Genomic DNA, 18,946 nt, shown 5'->3' with positions numbered 1-18,946 from the left:
TTATTCACAAGATTAGAATGTTTTATCACGTTTTCGACATGGTATAAGAATGGCATTTACAGATTTTTTGCAAGTAACATAAACATAAAATACCCTTTGCAGAGTTACTGGTTTCGGCCTCAATGTTTTCTTCTGAGGCGTCACGACAAAAAATTCCTATTTGCTCTTAAACAACAGGTACGATAAACAATTATATCAAATTTTTACCGTGGATACGATCATTGAATAAGCTAATTTAAAGTATTTAACCATCAATAACAAAAGAAAGTTTTAAAATAAAAAATATCTGTGGCAAATGAAACGTTTATTTTTCATTTTCCCCAAAACAAATTAACAAATGGTCATTGATATACTTCTATATGTCTTTTAGACTGACAGCTACCCTATTATATTGCAGTAAAGAGGTCATCAGGTAAAGATGAAGGTCTGTTAAACTATTTTCAGACAAAATACCTTCAATTAGTTCATTTGGCTTTAAGTGCTGCTTACTTTCTGGTCACAGTGGTAAATCTTCTGGTTGTTGCTGCTGGGTTTTTGCTATTTCCATTTTGTTTTCTTGGAATTCTTCATGTTTCTCTACATTTACTTTCTCCTCTTTACGTAATAAAATAGAAGAAAACAAGTCTTACTTGGTCAATAAATACTATAAAAGTTTAACGTCCAATAATGACTTTTCCCACATCTATCATACTTTTCAACAACATCAAATTTCTAGTTAATGTAATAAATATACCGTTGGCTCTTGTCTTCAGTGGATCAGTTCTGGATATTTTTAATGTGTTAGATTCATTCTTTAAAAATTGGACTCATACCAAAGTCAGCTATTAAAAATTTGCCCTGTGCGTCTCGGAAAACATTAGAAGGCTTTAAATCCAGATGAGAATAGGATATGGGTCGCTGTGAAGATGAGCTAAACCTTTTAAAATTTGTCTGAGAACTTTGGGAAGCGATTTTTGACGATAAGCCAAACTATTTGATTCCGATTGCACAAAATCCTCCAGCGATTCTTCACACAGGTCAAGTATTAAATAAACATATTCTGATGTAATGTCTTTATCTAAGTAAAAATAATTCACAACATCATTCGATTTTTTTTCGATGATGTCTTTGAAAATTTTCTTTTCTTGTTGTGTAAGCCCAATGCAGATATCACGAAGTATTCGTTTCACAGCTTTGCCGTAACCATCTTTTTCCAGTCCAAGATAAACACGAGTTCCATCACTTCGTTTCTCGATGAAAATTCTCCGGAGAAAATTACACGCACATCACTTGTATGTTCAACCATGACTTTGGGATCTTGTCCATATTTAATCATTTTTAAAAACAATTGTTTATGTTTAGTTGATTCATCAACGCATTTCCACTGCAATTCTGAAATTGGAGTAAAAATATTACTTTTAAAGATAAAACAAGAAAATCGACTAACTTCGCCATTGCCCAAATGATTTGGATAGTAATTGAAAGCACATCAACTTAATTACAACCATTTTATAAATCACTCATAAAAGCATTCAGTTCAGGTAAAGTATTATTGGTATAATGCATCCAGAGGCGAAACTAGAGCGCTAATTGGGGAGGGAAGGTGGTGGGTAATATTCAAACATTCAGCCCTGCTGATTTCTTTTGAAATTAAAATCACCAACAAAAGAAATGTCGAAATGATATTATTTTTTTGTAAATATCTGCATTTTTGTGCGTAGTATTTAGTTTCTTTTGTGTTTCTTCAGACCCCCAAATAGAAATAAGTACCATCACTTCTTCATAAGACCAGGTTTCTCCGCGTTTCGACACATTTGCTTAAATAATAAAATAGAGACTTTGTCGTGGTGACAAATCTGAAAATAATTCTAAAGATAGCAAATACCATAGTGAATGGTAAAAGTAATATAATAATTTGATAGTCCTAAAAAGAACTGTTTTAAGTAACGAGCACTAAACCAATAGTTCTAAATTAAACGACACGATGCAATTCGGCAGACTACTCCTCAGATGTCAACGTCTGCTAAATGAAAATTTACAATTTCTCGATATTTATAATGCCAAGAAAGAGTGTACATCATCTCAAAAAGGGGAGATGACACTCAAAACAGAGATAAAATAAAAACATAATCCTTTTGTCGGCAGAGGACAGATTGGTTAACTTAATTAAAACAGCCTCCATGACGCGTAACTGAAAGAATGAAGGGCATTTCTTAAATGATTCTAAATGAACTCCTCTGAGGACAGTCTAAGCGTTCGCTATATTAAACACTTTACTAAAGAAATCTTTCCTCTGTGTGAAGAAAAAGCGTCAAAGCATGTGTACAAACCCGTAAAAGTTGCCTTGCGATGAATGCTTGTAAGGAATTGACCGTTTATAGACAAGAACATCCAAAAACGCTAACTGACAATTTGATTCCTGTTCAGACGTATAATTTAAAGAAGGGTGAAGAGAACAGAGTTTATGTAAAAATAATTTGCAATTTTTGTCGTTACGAAAAAGGGAAAAGGTGACGTCAACGTAACGTTTGTACCACAGCACTTCTGGAGGCCCAGACGAGGCAAACATCTTACACTCATAATAGCCTACGAAAATATTAGCAACTACTGGTCCTAGTGCTCTTTACTTAAAACAGTTCATTTAAGAACTATCAAATTATTATATTACTTTTACCATTCACTATGGTATTTGCTATCTTTAGAACTATTTTCACATATTTGCTTATAACTGTAAAATATTGCTGCAAGCAAACATAGCAAAAACGAAACGCGTGATATGTGTGCTCGCACGAAAAGCCTGGTTACTAAGCTAAAAACATCGCTACGTAGATGACACAATCACAGCACTACATGCAAACGAGATTGATGACTATCACACTCACATTAACAAACAGAACAGTCACATACAATTTACCAAAGATGTCGAAGAAAACGGAACTCTTCCTTTTCTCGACTGTTTGGTAAAACAAGACAATCAAAAACTACGAACAACAGTTTATCGCAAGCCAACACATACTGACCGACTACTAGACCAATCATCTTACAACCCTACATCACACAAAGCCATCACAATCAGAACATTAACAAGACGTGCACAAATCATATGTGATTCACCGGACGCTCTACACAACGAAAACAACTATCTCAAACGTGTTTTTCACAAAAACAACTACAACTCTGACTTTATCAAACGCAACACCTACAAACTCAACGAACCCAACGAAACGAACAACTCAGTGACAACAGCAACGATACCTTACATCAAAGGTACGTCTATGTTTATCTTGCGTATCTTACGACCATACAACATACGTGTCGCACATAAACCAATCACAACGTTACGACAAGCACTAACGAACATAAAGGACAAAGAACAACCCAACGAACGACAAGGTGCAGTTTACAAAATAAACTGCTCCGACTGCCACGCCTCCTATATCGGGGAAACTGGCAGGAACTTAAACATAAGACTTACTGAACACAAACGAGCTACTAAGAAACAAGACAAAACTAATCACATTGCCGAAAATCACCGAATCACAAAGCACAACATTGACTGGGACTCGGCAAAATGCATCACTTTCAGTACTGACTATAGAAAGGCTTACATTAGAAAGTTGGTATACCAACTTGGAACAAACCCCCCTGAACAGATCACAGCAATTACCGGCACTTTACAAAGGACTATTCACAATACAAACAAACGATCAACTAAAAACATGACACTTCACACTATTTCACAATGACAATACACAATTGACACCCACACATTACAACTAAAAACATCACACCTAAATCACACATCACAACTAAAAATAAAAATATTTCACTTCACACTAATTCACAATGACAATACACATTTCCTGTACACACAATACAATGACGTAAGAACCAGATAACAAATACGGCTAACCTGACGTTTACTCCTCATTTGACTCTGAAGATGACTGCCGCTAAGGTTGTCGAAACGTCAGTCAACAACAACAAAAACAGTCCTTCTCAGGACTATACCAACCTGGACGATCTACATTTACAAACATGTAACGATACTCCCGGGTTCAAAGCATTTACTTTAAGCTAAAAACATGTGATTAATCAAGATTGATCTGATTCTATTCGTGTTGCATGTTCACAATATCATGCGGACTAATCCGATTCGAGACTCTAAGACCACCTTTTGAGGTGGCCGAAATTATTTCTGATCGAATTCGTTTTCGCATCACTTGTAAGTGTTCACATTAGCTCTCGTACGGACTCTAATCGATTTCGAATCGATTTAAAGTGTTAGTGTTAATGGGCCCTAAAGTAGCACAAGTTTCCAAATTGAGAATTCAAATAGCAACATGCAAATCGTCAAAACAACTTAGTAACAACCAATATATCATAAACCACTCGTTAAAACGAACAATTCTAGCAAGAGTGAAGCATATTGCTGATAACTGATACAATGGAATACAATGCATCCTGTCTTCAGATTAGGGCAATCAAGCTTTTAAACAGGCACATTCAGGTAGAATTCTTACGACTAATACTAACTTTTGCGAAAAAATTAGAGTTATTTCGTCGAAAATATGCATGTGCGTTAAAAAAGAAAGCGTATTCCACACTAAGCATTTCTGCGACAAACAACCTGTTTTATACGTCGCATTTTACATGCGTCGAATGCATTAAAACAAATGAAATTGACATAAAATTCCTCATTAGTTTTGTATGCAATCGACTCATGTAAAATGCGACGTAAAAAAACAGGCTTTATGTAAATTTTCAATGATGAATTTCAAGTGCTAGCAATAAATCTATAGTTAATATACAAGATGTATAGAAAATGGTTGACTCTGGGAAAAAAGTTCTCGAAAAGTAGATGCACGCTAAATAACCAAAAACCTTTACTAATGTTAAGTATTTTAACGTTCTTTGACATAGCAGACACTTAAAATTCGGAAAATGCAAGATTTTTTACATTGTTAAAAATCCTTCAAAACAGACCTTTTAAAAAAAATAATCAAAAGAAAAACAGTTCTATCGTAATCTCAAATTTTTGGCGCACGCGCTGAAAACATGGATTTTTGCGTTTTTGCATTTCATACCTTGCTTTATACAACAAATACACTTTCAAGAATTGGAGTTGATAATTTCATATTGTAATTTATGCAATTTCCCGATAATGCATAAATTGAGCTTGATATGATAGAACAAACTTTGTTTGAAATGCACAAACTCGAAATAATCCAAGTTTTGAAGACATTGAGTTTGCCAGAGCGTGCACCAAATTACTTGAAATTTTGATAGGTTGTGCAACACAGTCCATATTTTGAATCTGGGTGATTAAATTGCTATTCCAATTATTAATTTTTGTGCACAGGGCCTGTTTGGAGAAACTGTTAAGAACAGATCATACCACAATTCCCCTCTTTCAAGAACGGTTCCTCGCCAACGGAGGTGTCAGGTTTTGGACAGCAGCAATTACCCATGTATGGAATCTACTGTTAGCTACAAGTCAACAGAAGATTCTTCTTTGTTGCGTCAGTTGTAGTGGCCAAATGTTAAAGTCATTCCATATTTAACTAAAGACAAAAAAATCAACTTTGTCGTTAGAGTCTCTACTTCCAAAGCATACGAATATTCATTTATCACAAAGTAAATGAAAACTTTCATTTGGAATTTTGAATACTTACTCTACTCGAGAATTTACATCTGCCCTCCCCTACACACACACACACATGATGGAAGACTTAAGTTGGTATCATGTGAAGACATTATTAAAGTTCAAGAACAATCCTTTGAAGTATTTCCTAACATGTCAATGATGTAGCAAGACACATTTTTTTGGTGTTATTTGCATAGAGATTTAACGTTAGTTATATTCATTAATAATAGCACAAAATTACTCAAGGTTTACAGCACCAAACCCTCCCCATCACCAATGACTTGGCCCTCACTATATTTTGGTTGTATTTTTAATCTTATTTTCAGAATAAACAAAATATCACAACTTATTCACACATAGCTATAGATTTCACATGTATGCAATTCTTCTATTTTGATTATGAAGCATTTGATTCTTTTCAAAATGTCATCAGATCAAAATAACAGCTTTGCTTACATGCCAGTAGATAAACCTTACAAAATTTTCAAGTTATATCTGTAGAGTCCCAAACTGATTATTTGTATAAAATGTAAAGATTTAAAATGCTATGATATCTATTTACAACTCTGATACTAACACCATCGTCACAGAGAATGCACAGAATACTAACTTAATTAACTATACCTCTGACTATACGACAACTTACTCCCTGGATAAATATTCATAGGATAACGATTTACGAATGATTAGTGGCTAGAAAATATGGCCGCCGACCCCGTCTCGCGTTCTTAGGAATTTAATCTTCAATTCAGAAATTTCTAGAGTTGGCACTAATACAATGTTGTAATCGATAGAGATTAAACGTTAGTTATATTCATTAATAATAGCACAAAATTACTCAAGGTTTACAGCACCAAATCCTCCCCATCACCAATGACTTGGCCCTCACTATATTTGAGAACTTCCTATTAAGTAGATGACATGTGAAAACATAACATTGCTCTAAAGGGGGTTCTAAAGTTTTGACACAATAAACACAATATAAATTGCTGTTTAAGTCGCAAACACGTTTTGTTTTTATCCGTTTACGTACAGCAAAACAAATTTATAGATATTTTTGTCACGTCTTGCGCCAACGGACCTAAATCTTACAGCTGGAAAATTTGATATTTTAGCTTACAAAATGCATTTAGAATGAGCGTGCAGTCCCAGCATGTAGTATGGCAGATGAGAATTACATATGGGATTACACCTGATTACACACGTGATACTCGTGGTTTCTACCATTGCTTTATCTGCTGGGTAGCAGTGGCGTAGACTGCTGCATCAATAATTGGGGAGCCAATACTGATATATGTATGTTGTAATCTCAAGAAAACAACGGATTTCAAAGGAATTTAATACAGATTATAAATGAATATTGCCCTCCAATTATCGAGCTAGCTACGCCTCTGCTACGAATCCATAGCCTGACATTGCGGATGGGTGATATGATACCATCCATTTGGGGGACATCAAAACCAGATTTTCATACCAATTGCACTTTATTTGAACAGTTTGTTACATTTCACAATATACTATACAACAATCGAATTCATCAAAACTTGCCATAAACATATTTGACTAAAACAAGTATATAAGTTATTTTTATTTTTAACTTTGCTTGTCACATATTTTAGTGCATAAAGTTATACAACAAGGTGCATTAAATTTGATTACTCATTTCTTTTGTGCTAGCTTTAGTATTTCTTATTTTCAGTATAAACAAAATATCACAACTTATTCACACATAGTTAAAAATTTCACATGTATGCAATTCTTCTATTTTGATTATGAAGCATTTGATTCTTTTCAAAATGTCATCAGATCAAAATAACAGCTTTGCTTTCATGCCAGTAGATAAACCTCACAAAATTTTCATGTTATATCTGTAGAGCCACAAACTGATTTTTTGTATAAAATGTAAAGATTTAAAATGCTATGATATCTATTATGAACCAAACCCAATCTATACATAATATAAATCTTAACACGGTTTTTATATGAACATGAAAAACATGTGACTTGGACGAGATTTGAACTCACACCTTCGGGATACTAGTCTGTCGCTCTACCTGTAGACCTCCCAAGCCCACAGGGATTGGAGACAAGTCAAATCTCTTAGGATTTATATCATGAACCAAACCCAATCTATATACAGTTAACACAAGAAGTTTTTATTTTGACAATGTCTTAACCTGGCAAAGAAATGAAGAACATAATTCTATTTGATTGTAGATCACACCAGAGAGATTGAGTACTGATAAATATGTCTTTAAATAAGTTTAACAACATTCACAAGACATGTGAACAATGTGGGGAATCTAAATTCAAACAGCAAGTCCTTTGCTTTGCACAAGTGGCATGACTAAGAACTAATTTATATGGCTTGCATTCCCAATGCAAATTACATTCACTATATGTAATTAATAAAACCAAAGCTTACTTTTTCTTATAATCTAATTCTTTCATAACGGTTTTTCTTCATTCCAAGAGCTTTGTGACCCATGTTCCAGACCTCTCAACCTCAAAACACATAAAATCTGGAGACTGATGCAAAAAAATCGGGAGATTTCAGTAAAAATCTGGAGATTGATCTACCGGCAGACAAAACCAAGTAAACACAGGTTCTGATTCAGAGAAAGTCTTTTTTCCTGCTTATAATTTACTTAAAACATGCGTGGACCTTAACACAGAAATAAACTTTGTTTTGACAGCTTCAATGCTCAGCATTATATGCAGTAGCTGCCTTTTTGGAACCATCCAACAGTTCTTTTGTAGGAATCCACTTGTGGCACGGTACAGTCTGCTCTGGATATTGCAGCTTCGTGGCCAGCAAACTTGACAGTGTAACCTCCAGCCTCATTGACGCTCTGCTCTCGGTCTTGTTTTTCCTCACGATACTAAACAATCTCTCCTCCGCAACTTCCGCCATTTTAGAAACGTGATAAAATGTGAGAGACTGGTAATGATGACCTAATTTGGAACAAGTACTCTATATATGGCCATAGTCGATAGTCCGTCATGAACTTAATTGCTCGGTAACGGTTTGTTAAATTTAACTACGGATTAGCACAGAATTGGCGCAAGAAACGCCAAAAATGAAATAATACAACAAAAAATTTGTTCTGTCAGCTTGCGCCACTATTTATCGTGAGATTTTTCTGTCTTGTCGTGAGACCGTGAGATTGAACTGAAAACCGTGAGTCTCACGACAAAATCGTGAGACTTGAGAGGTCTGCATGTTCACCAGGAAGCTACAATGCAGCATAAGAGTTAACGTTTCATGCATGGTTAGTTATGTTTATAAGCTTCATATTTGTGCATTTATTCTCGTTAGCTTTTACTTTCAGGAAAAAACAATTTGGGTGTTTTTGGCAAAATTATAATATATCAATGACTGCTAAAATGTCAAGCAAGTGACCCTTATCCATTTTATTTTCACACATGCAGCGCTTACAGCGTTTTACGAACTCTATCTACTTTATTGATTCACGTATTTATTTTGTTCATGCATGTCATGTATTTATCTATGTCATTATCTATTTTACAATCTTGAATACTTCTTACAGTCGTGAACTCATGTTTTTATAGAGGTCGATATATTCTAGTTATTTTTACCACACAGAACAGAACACAAACTTAAGCGGCTCGAAACTAAGAAGTTGTTTCTTTATTTACATTAATGTTCACAACACCTATTGCTGATAGAAATAACGCAAAATAGTTCACATACAAACGACAAACCGAAAGATCGAGAAAGATAAAGCCAAGACAAGACTTCCCAAAAGTAATACTTATGAAAAGGTGTACTTACATGTCAATTTACAACTCTGATACTAACACCATCGTCACAGAGAATGCACAGAGTACTAACTTAATTTACTATACCTCTGACTATACGACAACTTACTCCCTGGATAAATATTCATAGATAACGATTTACGAATGATTAGTGGCTAAAAAATATGGCCGCCGACCCCGTCTCGCGTTCTTAGGAATTTAATCTTCAATTCAGAAATTTCTAGAGTTGGCACTAATACAATGTTGTAATCGATAGAGATTAAACGTTAGTTATATTCATTAATAATAGCACAAAATTACTCAAGGTTTACAGCACCAAATCCTCCCCATCACCAATGACTTGGCCCTCACTATATTTGAGAACTTCCTATTAAGTAGATGACATGTGAAAACATAACATTGCTCTAAAGGGGGTTCTAAAGTTTTGACACAATAAGCACAATATAAATTGCTGTTTAAGTCGCAAACACGTTTTGTTTTATCCGTTTACGTACAACAAAATTTCTAGAGTTGGCACTAATACAATGTTGTAATATTTAAAGGTAAAATAAACAAGAATTCAATTAAAATAACGAAACATGCATGGAGGCAATTAATAAGCTAGAGTCTTTCGGCAGTATTCATACTGAAGTTCCATACACACCAATGATACACACTACAATAATAGAATCAATGGAAATAAACTGAGAATGTGGATCTTGACGTAACAAGGAACAAATGACTGAAAGAGACAGATCTGGCTAACTATTTAAAAGACTGAAATTCATAAATGCCAGCTTGTGGCTTAAAACATACCATCTTTTGTCTAAAGAAAAATGCAACACAACTAAGCCCGAATAGACAAAAAGTCAACAACTTTGACTTCGTCATCATTAACCTCAACGTACACAAATTTTCTTTTAACAATTTCAAAGCTGCAACAAAAGAAATACTACGAAATAGTCACAACCTCACATAAAAGTGTCATTTTATTCAAATATTACCAATTTCCCCAAATCAATAAGTTACCCTTTTTATGCGTATCAATCGTTAATTATATAACATTGTAAAATCCAATCAAAATTCATAGCAATCTGACCATGTAATATCCAGCTTGGTTACTTAATTTAACTTGCTTAAGAGCCTTAAATTAAAACATACATAAAAGAGGATCTTGAATTGTGGTATCATTGATTTCCTTCTTGCCAATTGCTTTCCCATAAAATTTCTTTTGCAGACAATAAAAAGACTTCATTGATGTGGCACATTTTAGCTTTAAAATGAAAACGATAATGTTCTTGTTTTTCCATTCGTCATTTGATCTGACCATTTACACTTAGGATAAATAATGCAAAGAAAATAAAATCAGTAAAATGAGCTGCTAAAAGGATTAATAACTCTAATCGAAAACTCTCTTCTTTTTCTAAGCAAGCATTTTTCGCAATTTCAGCATTAATGCATACGACGTGAAAGAATTTGTTGCCTTAAAGCAAAGGATACGCAATATTTACTATTGCATATGTGTTCTTTACAAGTTTGACAATATAATAAGCTATAAGCTTCTTTTTACCATACGATAAAAATATGCCAAAGTCTCTGAATCACCATGATTCGTAGGTACTCGTCACTATCTTTGGATATCGGACAAATCGTTAATCTCGTCTAAAGATTTTTGACTATTGCTAGTACTATCACACATGCTTGAACCGTTATTTTCAGTTGCACAAAATTAGAAAACGATGCACCAGATAAAAGTGGAGAGATTACGGTTTTTGGTAGAATATTTAAGAAAAGTGACACGTACACAGCATTAGTTTGTTGTTACATAGCTATTTACCGTTAAGATCAGGGTATTCAATAACAGCTTCGCTTTTCTTTCCCTTGCCTTCTTCAAGTTTTACAGGATGTTCACTGTCTAACAAATGTTTGCAACCGCAATATACAGAATTAAAAACATACATGCATTAAGTGCAGTAAATGAAGAAGAGAACGAGAGTGAAAATAACAAATATAGTGTCATGGACCCCTAATTTATAGCTTGGCCATCAAAAATGAAAACTCATTTCTGTGTCTTACTTGGAAAATGTTTCTCTAGATCAGGTCTTGCCTTCCAGTCAATCAATCTTTTGGCTCTGTGAACTAGATAAGGCAGTTCCTCAAAAAGTTGAAGAAAATACTCTTGATAGTTTCCATCTTTAACACATGATGACAGTTGTGGACGAGGTTTATCGTGCCAATGCTGGCGAACGTTTCGTAAAAATCTTAGGCAACCTAACCATGTAGAGTCCGATACTTTATTGAAATGATTAAAGAATTCAGGATCGATACGGTCCATCCAATTTATTGAAAGATTCAACTGCTCACGAAGATTTGGGGGAAGAGAATGTGGAGATGATGTCTTTATCTCTGGTTCATTCCCAACATCACACAGAAAAGCGAAATTCTCCTTATCGGTTTGTAGATAAGGGTGTTTTAACGCTTCGTTGGCCAATGGTCTGTCTTCCGGTTTTAGCTGTAGCATCCACGATAAAAGGTCTTTGAGCGTGGCATCCTTGATTTCGTCCAAGCCAACTGGGTTTCCTTTCAAAATGTTGTCCAGTCTATGCCGTTCAATTCCAAAAGGATGTTTCCCTTTGTTGCAACATAATAAGCCACCATTCCGGCATTCTATTTTCAATAAAAATGGAGTTAATTTATTTGTTACTTGCAAAATACAAGTTCAGTTCGAAAAATCAGAATAATGTTCTCCAATTAAGAATCGTAGCCACAAATTTTTTAGAGCAATCTAAATGAGAGACATACAATAAGGCAATAACAACAATAAATTCATTATCATACATATACATATTTTTATATTTTATACAGTACAATTTGTATTTTGCCACTATATGACTGTACAATGAAGGTAAAGAAAAATTATACTTAAAAGTGATAATGATATCAGTGGCAGTGATAATGATATCCCTACCAAATACAACATTCAAATGCAAAACAACATTGACCTGTGGTTGGCCTCTATTTCTACTTCAAGAACTTACCATAATGTCTGACTCTTTTTTGTAACGAACTTTATTAATTGTATCATCTGATGCGTCATATGACTCTGGAGCTATCCAACCTTTAGCTCCTCTTTGTATGCTCCAATGTGTCGAAGATTCATCCGATAACATATGACTTATACCAAAGTCAGCAATTAAAAACTTTCCATCCACATCTCGAAGAACGTTCGAGGGTCTTAAATCCCGATGAAGAATAGGACGCTCACCGCTGTGAAGGTGAACTAGACCATTTAAGATCTGAATAAGAACTTTAGGAACGACTTTTGAAGATCTTGCAAAGAAGAAGATTTCACATAACTCTTTAACGATTCTTCACACAAATCTAATATCAAATACAAATTATCTGTGCCTGGTTCTTCTTCAAGATACCAATAATTCACAACATAATTTGAACGCTTTGCATTCAACTCATTCAAAATTTCTTTTTCTCGTTTGGCTAACTCCGCGCAGTTATCTCGAAGCAATCGTTTTACTGCTTTTCCGTAACCATCTTTTCCGAGTCCAAGGTAAACACGAGTTCCATCACTTCCTTTACCAAGCAAAAACTCTTCAGAACAAATAACCTTTACACCATTTACAAGTTTAACTTTTCTTGGATTTTTCTTCCCATATTCTTCCATCATTCTGAACTTTTGCTGGTGCATTATTGATTTATCATAACATTTCCACGGTTGAGACAGCAATTCTTCAATCAAAAAGTAAAGTAGACTATTTAGAAAGGAATAAATGAATGTATCAAGAAACAATTTAATTTTCTAATTATACGCACATCAAAAAAATGTGGCTATTAGACAAGATTTGAAATACCTACACCGCTTTGCCCGTTAAGGTGAACTGACTTTTATATTTAGCTACTGAATAATGACATAATAACATGTTTGCCTTGTCTTGAGTTTATTTGTATTAACAGCGTATTTCCCTGCTCCTAAACACACGGATGAGGGATATTTAGTTCAAAGAACGTCGAGGGACGTCAGGATCTTTTCACTTTAAATGCGAAAACATTGAGATTGAAAAATCAAAGATGAAAGCACCTGTCGAGGTGAAAAGAGTTCGGAGAATTAAAGAACCTAATGTTTTTAAGGTTACCTTCTGAAAAGCTTGTGTTTTTTACCAGAATTATTGGCTTTTACTGGCTATCAATAATCAAATAATATGTTTTAAAAGGATGTTTTCAACAATATTCTATTTAAGTTCATTTGTGTACATGTAACGTATACATAAAACTGACACGTTGATCATGATGGTTTTCATAATTTACTTTTAGCATCATAGCCAGTTTTCACTTTCTATGCATACTGATCAAATTTCTATGTTTACAAAGTTTAAAATTTTTACATGATTTTGATCCACAACATTTGTATTGTTTTTGAATTAAACGATTTTAGTTGGCTACATATAACGATACCTTTTAAAATTAATATATTGGGTTATAAATTATTGTTTGTGTTTAGCGTTGAAAACCATGGAAATGTTTGGGCAAATGTTTGCTAACACGGTTAATACATCAGAGCAAGATAAAAGGAATACTTGCTGAGTTATTTCACTCTTCATTACATCTCACATTTTTGACCGTTAACAAAAGTATGTGAATAAGGAAGATATAAACGAATCTCAATGGTTACATTGCATTCTTGTTTCTACTTAATATTTCAAAAGGCAATAAAGATTACGTTTGTGTAAATATTTGCATATAAAATTCCATTACTTACTAGGTCCTGATGTAGAAGACGTTATACCAATATCAGCATCACTGTCATTATCATTTAGTAGATATAGCAACGATTCCTTTTCTTCAGAAGCTGAAGCAATGTAAATATGAAACATTTAAGTATGATAATATTACTAAAAAGTATTGCAACAAATGTAAGCTTTTATTTGTTAAACTCCACACAAAAGAAAGTTTCCTTCTAGCTATTTAACTTTTAACAGATTTTGGGAGCTGTAAATGGCTGTTTGTTTCCGACAAAGTGTCATATATTTTGTAAACAAACTTGATCATACTGATTTCGTTGTGACTGTAAGATGGTCTTACTAGGAAGAATCTGAGCGTATTTTACCGAATCAAAAAGATGTTCAAAAATTATGTTAACTATAGGTATTTGGCTATGCCCTCGAATGGTACGCAGTACTTTTACTTTTACTAAAGTCTGTTTTCCTTTAATACTTTCTACATTTAATGCACATTATTTAGAGTTCTATTCAAGCCTAAAATCAAAGTAATTTAGTCACCAATAATAACAAATGATAATCGGATCGGTAATGCAAATTTTAGATGTTTTAATTGATGATCAGAAAAAGAAATATCCAAAAGGATTTGAGACGTTTGCAAATGATATTAGACATAATGCAATCTTGGTGATATTTTCGTCGTCCTCTTCCTAAAGATAATCTGGACGAGCGACGCAGGTATTCTAGTTTAAAAATGATAGTCCTCGTTTTCTTTTGAAAGCTTGTCTCAAAGATTTCTTTAAATCTTTTTTGAAAAATCTGCTAATTCTCATGTAGATAACATGTGAAAACTACATTTTTAATTCACATTTTTTGTAACTTTTTCATCAATGAAAAAACAAAATGTATCAGACAAAATAAAAAATGATGGTCCCATAATTTATACTCTTATGTTTCTTCAACTTTATTTAGCAACATGTAGTTAATGGAATTCACACAAAACAATATACAACACACAAATGACACACAAAAGTACATGAGTAAAACAAAATACAATTGACTACTCTACTGACCTTGAACTTTGTTAATAGTAAAAACATCAATACATTTTTCATAAAAATAAATGTATAAAATAAAATGGTAGCATCATGTAACCTTTAAATTTATTCTTTTAATGCAAAAGTTCAATTTTTCAGTTTTTTGAATAGCTAAAATATACAGTTAGAAAAATTTGTATCAATATAAACCAACATCCCTCAACTATACTCAGCTACGCTTCGGAAGATAACATTGACCTCGGTCTGAATAATTCTTGATATTGCTCAGCCTCATCCAATAATTATTTATTACACGCGGAAAATTCCACCTTGTTGAAAATAGCCTTAAAATACATTCATCACAAAAAATTGCAATTGTCGAATAAAATTAAAGTGCCCTCTTGAAAGAAAATGATTTTATCACTATTTTACAAGGCCAAACAATAACAGATTGTAACGAATCAACACTGTACATTGGTATGACGGCAGGATGTTTCAACCGTTACACCAACCATACTCATCGTCCCAGCAATCGTATAGAAACGGAACTGAGCTATTTAAATACGCATGGCTCAAGGAACGAGACAAACCATTTAATATCTCATGGTGTCTGTAGTAAAATGCGTATACCGTCAAGATTAGCATGAAGTAAATTGTATTGTGTATGTTTGGAAGAAACAATTAACATCATGAAGTCAAACCGAAAGTACGAAACGTCCGAGATGTTAGCTAAATGCCTTGATAGGAAGTGCTTTTTGCGCATTTATGAATATTAATATTTGTATGCTTTTTGTTTTGCAACGTTTTCATGCTTCATGCATCACTTTCAAGCAACGTATAAGTACATAACCATATTAAAAACAAATAACGTAAAACCGTGTTTGAAGGTCACGATTGCAATAATTGTGTTAAATTGATGAAAATTAAGTAAAATATTAAATAAATAAATTTGACCTAGTTACCGAATCAAAAAACATTTTGCAGACATCCAACATAAACGTACACATCTATACTCAAATCTACTTCAATGAAAATCAATATGACTATTGTTTAAACGATTCTTAATGACAATGAATTTAAACATACGATGGAAGTCAGGCTATACAGGTCATGAATACAATGACATTTGCTTTGTGCGATGTACATTTAAAGATTCGACAGATTCAACATAGGTACGTCAATTGCAGTCTAAGAGAACTGTCGGCAATGTATAGTACTATCAAAATGTTATTTACAAAATAGTATACACTGACGAGCAATGGATTACATGCGCAACAGGAAACCGACTACACATGCAGTATTTCTGATTCACGTGTACTTCATTAAATACATCATAACGGAAAACAAAAAGATAAATGAGATTTCGTAGTTTACGTGAATCATCAAAAATCAGCATCATGTAAACATATATTGAAAAGACTTATCTACCTGTTTTTGGAAGTTCACCCAAACTTCTTTCATCGTTTACTACAAAAATAACATGAGAAATACGTACGTCTGTTTTTTGTATCAAGTATATTGTTTAAATGTAATTCAAAGTTATACATATTTATACATATATAACTTTGAATTACATATTCAAACAATACTTGATATGATTTACTACCCAGTGTTTCACGCCTATATTGACGATTTTCAGTTAAATTAAAATAATAAAACTATGGCTCTGTTAATCAGTGAACTTATGTACTAATCATAATGTAAATGATTTCAAATTTAAATTGAATCAGTGGTTTAACTTAACCTTATAGTAAGAATATAACAACCAACGTTGCAAACAATTTCTTTGCATGATAGAAAAGTATTTAACCACCCTCTTTAAATCTTTACAAAATCTTAACAGCACGAACCGCCCAATATTAAAAGCACAATCGTCAACCACAACCGTCCTATCACAAATAAATCTAAAGCCTTTTTTTAACCAGGCGGAATTTTCCGCGCGCGACGCTAAATTTGCAACATGATTGGTTGTCATACAATAATGACAAAATCATCTACCAATCATGCGCGTTATTAAGCCCTTAATAACCGAGCTCGAGGTCTTTACGGAGAAATATCGGACCGATGTCTTTTTGTAACCAGGCGGAATTTTCCGCGCGCGACGCTAAATTTGCAACATGATTGGTTGTCATACAATAATGACAAAATCATCTACCAATCATGAGCATTATTAAGCCCTTAATAACCGAGCTTGAGGTCTTTACGGAGAAATATCGGACCGATGTCTTTTTGTAAAGACCGAGCCCGTAGGGCGAGAGAACATCAACACTACCTTGGTTCAATTAATTTATCAACTGAACTCTCCCCATATCTCCTTCACGAGCCTCAGAGCTTTACTAAGATGGAGACTAAATTAGGATATCTTAATTAAACCAAGTTGAAATATTTATTTAACATTTACACCTTAACGTAGCCAGCCTCCACATTTCCTATGGTTATGTAAATTCTCATGGATAACCATTATTCGTCTTTTTATAAATCTATTGTTCTCACAGCTAGTAAACACAAAAACATTTGGATACAAGCGGGAGTAAAAAGTCGAGCTGGCTATGTTACTGCATTTACACCTTACACAATAATACATTGACCTAAATATTATATAAGCAATCATGTAAAGCAAATTCTAAAGTTTATCTCCAACCTTACTTTTGGACATGAAAGTAAAACATGTCAGACCAAGCCTCAAGAACTTGGAGTTATTATTCCAAAACTAATCCTTGCAGGTGAGGAGTGGCGTTGCTATCCCATAAATTTAGTCCTGCTATGTAAATTTTAATGTGTTTACTTACTGTGAATAAAACAGATGGGAAAAGAACAATAATGATCTGAGATTTACATAGCATAAACAAAACTTGTGGTCTGGTTGTATGTACAAAACTATACTTTGATGCAACTGCTCAATCTGACAAGATCGTGCTTTGCTTTGAAAAATTGGACAACCACTCATTCCAACTTCACTTACCAGTTCTTTTCGTTTTCATTTAACTGCATGATTCCATCAACGGTGTCTTTGGAACTTGATCAGGCAGCTTAACATCCAAATCCCTTTCTATCTCATGAGCTAAACCTCCTTGCTTACACTCTTTCAATGCTAGGAGCAGTGCTCTTACATTGGCATGTTGTCCGTCTCTATCAAACCAAGTGTCCAACACATATCGTGTGGGGTTACCAGAGAATTTCTCAGCAATGATGTTTTCTTTACCTTGTGGCAAATTCACTGCTTTGTACAGGCTTGAAAAAAGTCAATTTGTGCTCAGTTAAGGAATAAAACTTTACTAAAAACATTTAGTTACCTAAAGATAAAACATCAACTGAGTTTAAAAAAACTTTAATTCATTTGAAAATCACCTTCTCCAGTCATTCTCTAATAACTCATTGCCTTTGTTTAAGCGTTCTTCTAACTTTCTTTGAACATGGTCAGGTAGATCTGAACAGGTCGTTTCAAGATTAAACTGGGCTGTGGTCTGCCCAGTCAGATGAGCATTTGTTGACTCCTGATAGAATTGTCTCTCATCAATTAGTTCGCCAGAATGAGTAGCTGACAAATCAGTGAGATGAATTTGACTTACAGGATATGTAAAGGGATAAATATTTATATGTAATAACAAGGAGGAATAATTATTACATTTTTTACATACCTTTTATTGACTGCCTCAAATCATGGGCAAGTTAGGCTGATTTATATCTAAGGTTTTGAAAAAACATTGGAATGCATCAGGCCCTAAACGCGGAAGCACATCACATATAAGCTTTTCCACTTTTTTGTCCAAAGATAGTTCTTGCAACACAGC

At 33.8% G+C, this 18,946-nt stretch overlaps 2 protein-coding genes and 2 long non-coding RNA genes across 4 annotated transcripts; all 4 read right to left on the bottom strand.

Annotated features, from left to right (window-relative positions):
- Nucleotides 1-285: 285 nt before the first annotated feature.
- On the bottom strand, nucleotides 286-8,626 carry LOC124438195. Its single transcript, XR_006946005.1, has 4 exons — nucleotides 8,052-8,626; nucleotides 5,378-5,543; nucleotides 734-1,371; nucleotides 286-594 (listed from the first exon to the last, which is right to left on the bottom strand). It is a non-coding gene; the product is annotated as an uncharacterized LOC124438195 (long non-coding RNA).
- A 2,144-nt stretch (nucleotides 8,627-10,770) lies between these two features.
- LOC124438182 (sensor for unfolded proteins in the ER ire1-like) lies at nucleotides 10,771-12,019 on the bottom strand. Its single transcript, XM_046988201.1, has 3 exons — nucleotides 11,465-12,019; nucleotides 11,226-11,303; nucleotides 10,771-11,050 (listed from the first exon to the last, which is right to left on the bottom strand). The coding sequence occupies exons 1-3, from the start codon at nucleotides 11,907-11,909 to the stop codon at nucleotides 11,016-11,018; spliced, it is 558 nt and encodes a 185-aa protein (XP_046844157.1). The 5' UTR covers nucleotides 11,910-12,019; the 3' UTR covers nucleotides 10,771-11,015.
- LOC124438184 (probable serine/threonine-protein kinase irlD) lies at nucleotides 12,018-18,122 on the bottom strand. Its single transcript, XM_046988203.1, has 5 exons — nucleotides 18,118-18,122; nucleotides 16,584-16,622; nucleotides 14,160-14,249; nucleotides 12,427-13,132; nucleotides 12,018-12,055 (listed from the first exon to the last, which is right to left on the bottom strand). Exon 4 carries the CDS (start codon nucleotides 13,089-13,091, stop codon nucleotides 12,678-12,680), a length of 414 nt encoding a protein of 137 aa, XP_046844159.1. The 5' UTR covers nucleotides 13,092-13,132; nucleotides 14,160-14,249; nucleotides 16,584-16,622; nucleotides 18,118-18,122; the 3' UTR covers nucleotides 12,018-12,055; nucleotides 12,427-12,677.
- A 116-nt stretch (nucleotides 18,123-18,238) lies between these two features.
- LOC124438193 lies at nucleotides 18,239-18,826 on the bottom strand. Its single transcript, XR_006946002.1, has 3 exons — nucleotides 18,794-18,826; nucleotides 18,504-18,693; nucleotides 18,239-18,386 (listed from the first exon to the last, which is right to left on the bottom strand). It is a non-coding gene; the product is annotated as an uncharacterized LOC124438193 (long non-coding RNA).
- Nucleotides 18,827-18,946: the final 120 nt, after the last annotated feature.

Source organism: Xenia sp. Carnegie-2017, unplaced genomic scaffold (assembly GCF_021976095.1).
Source record: "Xenia sp. Carnegie-2017 unplaced genomic scaffold, XeniaSp_v1 HiC_scaffold_19, whole genome shotgun sequence".
NCBI lineage: Eukaryota > Metazoa > Cnidaria > Anthozoa > Malacalcyonacea > Xeniidae > Xenia > Xenia sp. Carnegie-2017.
The sequence above is the reverse complement of the archived record's forward strand: the minus strand, read 5'-3'. Positions and strand labels throughout refer to the sequence as shown.